General features: G+C 43.9%; 1 protein-coding gene across 3 annotated transcripts in view; it reads right to left on the bottom strand.

The window, feature by feature from the left end:
* LOC134059780 (protein NLRC5-like) overlaps nucleotides 1-2,788 on the bottom strand; it is a 139,693-nt gene extending 136,905 nt beyond the window's left edge. For 2 of the 3 annotated variants that reach the window (XM_062516281.1, XM_062516283.1), the window contains exons 1-3: nucleotides 2,604-2,788; nucleotides 2,021-2,194; nucleotides 1-146 (exon numbers count right to left, since the gene is read on the bottom strand). The exon at nucleotides 1-146 is cut by the window's left edge and continues 28 nt beyond it. In XM_062516281.1, coding sequence (XP_062372265.1) covers nucleotides 1-146; nucleotides 2,021-2,121 — 247 coding nt within the window. In that variant the 5' untranslated portion in view covers nucleotides 2,122-2,194; nucleotides 2,604-2,788. Of the gene's footprint in view, nucleotides 147-892; nucleotides 1,639-2,020; nucleotides 2,195-2,603 lie in introns of all 3 variants that reach the window. The other variant, XM_062516282.1, reaches the window with a different exon arrangement.
* Nucleotides 2,789-2,870: the final 82 nt, after the last annotated feature.

Genomic DNA, 2,870 nt, shown 5'->3' with positions numbered 1-2,870 from the left:
CCTCCAGAAGAAAAGAAAGATGCTTCACTCCTGAGTCTCCTGCTTTATTTCCATTCAGCCACAGCCATCTCATGTGTGAGGGGTTTGATCTCAGTGCTGAGGCAAGAGCTCTGAAGCCTTCCTCTCCAATACTGCAGTTCTGCAAGCTGTAGAGAGAAGTAGGAGAAATACCTCATCTTAACTGGACAGTCAAATATTACTGTCAAATGCACAATAATCAGTTGAATAAGGTTGTGGGTACACAGGGATGTATCTGTGTGGCAAAAAAAAGTGTGTGTGTGTGTGTGTGTGTGTGTGTGTGTGTGTGTGTGTGTGTGTGTGTGTGTGTGCGTGCGTGCGTGCGTGCGTGCGTGCGTGCGTGCGTGCGTGCGTGCGTGCGTCTTAAACATAAGAAAGCAGAGATACACTATCAAGTCAAATCAAATCAAATATAAATAGATGAAAGGAAAACCGAAATAAAATTTGACAAAATCTACAAGTCAACAATTTGTGTTCAACACAAGTGTGTGTGTATGTATATGTGTGGTAAAGACCTGAAGGTAGAGAGCTGAGTAGTTTTAACATTGACCCATTTTGTTTGTTTCTACTTGTTTTATCTATTAAGGAGCATGTACAATTTTAAACATAAATGTTGCCATTTGATGCATTATACCAAAGTTAGTGTGAGTGTGTGTGTGTGTGTGTGTGTGTGTGTGTGTGTGTGTGTGTGTGTGCGTGCAAGAGAGAGAGTGGTGTGTCTCCCTCTCCCTCCTGTGTCTAAATAAGTTCTGATGTGTTTTGATTGGGGGGAGGTGTCCAGGGAGGGGGAGATATTTAGGGGTTCATATAGGTTAGCGATTTATAAGATGTTTAGTAATCGTTTGTGTTGTGTTGTTCATTGAGTAAAACTGACCTCTGGTGGATCCCCACCACAAGATGAGACGACTGCCTCATCAACTAGATGTACCACAAAGCGGTACAAAATATGACCGCCGTGGAGTCCTGCACATTCTCTCCGCAAAAAATGAATCACCCTTGTCAATTTGTTTCCATCTCCTCCTCCTGCTTGCTTTTGTGTATGTTTGCTTCTCTGTGTGCTTCGCTGCATGGTGGTCATAATAATATCTGTGTAAATATGTGTGTAAAATTGTGTGTAGCCTACAAATAAAGTGTGCATAGAAAAGTGTCTGTGGTGAAAAGACTGTCTGTGACTGTCTGTGACTGTCCGCCGCTTCGCTGCATGGCGGTCATAATTAGACACACCTTTTCCCCATCAGCCAGATTTACGCTGGAGTTCCCCAAAAGACCTTTTTTCAGGTTGCTGACAGGATGGCTCACCACCAGGCTCAGCACAGATCAACTGTGTGTGAAATTCTTTTAACCTCAAGTGCTCAAGATGCAACCGAGCCACCTCCTTTTTATGGATCTCAATCCTCTGCTCATGGAGATTCAGTATGGTAGCACCATATATCTCCTGCTCAGCTATCCAATCCGGTATTCCCAAATGCAAGAGAATGGCCTAAACAATGTGAGGTTTCTTGACAAACTCTGATGCCTCTACTTTACAGTGACATGCCACTTGGAGTAGCTGACCATTAGGCAGTCTGAAAAGTCTCCATCTGGTGATGCCCTCAGCCACATAATTAGCTTGACAGAAGTCTGCAAAAATGAAACAAACAACAAACAAACAAAACTCTGAGGTGTCTACAAGTCTGCCAGAACCTGACAGCACACCAAGGCAAAAATACAGTCCAACAAAAATGGCCCTAACCTATCCTAACACAATGGGCAATGCAATTTTCATCCTGAGGGGTGTCTTATGCCATCCTTATACAACATCCATTAATGTTGACACTCAGCTGTTATCAAGGTTATTTTCCTGTTTGCTGAAATATCGTTCTTGAATAATTAATATTAAAGGAGGTCCCAGTGTACAGCTGCTGTTGTTCTTCTGATGATCTCCTGGCCAGCACCTCTGCTTGGGTGTGCATTCCTCCTCCTTGTTGTTTCATGTTAAGTGAATGCAACCACATCCACTAACCTTAATGTCTGCAGTGTGCAGTGGGGATCCTGCAGTAAAGCACACAGCTGAGTCACTCCCAAGACTCCTGGTATGTGCTCATTCAGATCCAGCTCAGTCATGAGTAAGGGGTTTGAACCCACAGCTGAAGCCACAGCAGCACAGGCTTCCTCAGCAGCACTACTCTTCAGGAACCTAGAATAGAATAGAATAGAATAGAATATATACTTTTTTGATCCCGTGAGGGAAATTCAGTTCTCTGCATTTAACCCAATTTAACCAAATTAGTGAACACACAGCACACAGTGAACACACAGTGGGGTGAATCACACAACCCAGAGCAGTGAGCTGCCTGCCCAACCAGCGGCGCTCGGGGAGCAGTGAGGGGTTAGGTGCCTTGCTCAAGGGCACTTCAGCCATGGACTGGTAGGGGATCGAACCGGCAACCCTCAGGTTACAAGCCCGAAGCTCTAACCAGTAGGCCACGGCTGCCCCAAACCTTGACAAATAAGGAGGAAAACAAACATTTTATCTCATCTGACATAAATATCACATACACACACACAGATATCACATCATATGGGAATAAAAATAATAATTTTACCGGCCTGGCGCTGCAGCTTTAATTATTACAGGTTCAGTTTTCTCTGCAGGACCGTAGCTTATCTGGGCCTTTCAAATGTACAGTAAGTTCATATCCGCTCATTAGAGAGTAGGCCTGTAGCGAGGAGTCGATGACGTTGACTAACCGACTTCAAAATATCGTCGACGTCATATTTAGGCGTCAACATATCGCCAGAAGACAGGAGTAAAAAAAAACAAAAAAAAAACACTTCAGTCACAAAAACAACTAGAGAATGTAATTCCAGGG

The sequence above is a fragment of the Sardina pilchardus genome, chromosome 16 (genome assembly GCF_963854185.1).
Source record: "Sardina pilchardus chromosome 16, fSarPil1.1, whole genome shotgun sequence".
NCBI classification, from domain to species: domain Eukaryota; kingdom Metazoa; phylum Chordata; class Actinopteri; order Clupeiformes; family Clupeidae; genus Sardina; species Sardina pilchardus.
The sequence above is the reverse complement of the archived record's forward strand: the minus strand, read 5'-3'. Positions and strand labels throughout refer to the sequence as shown.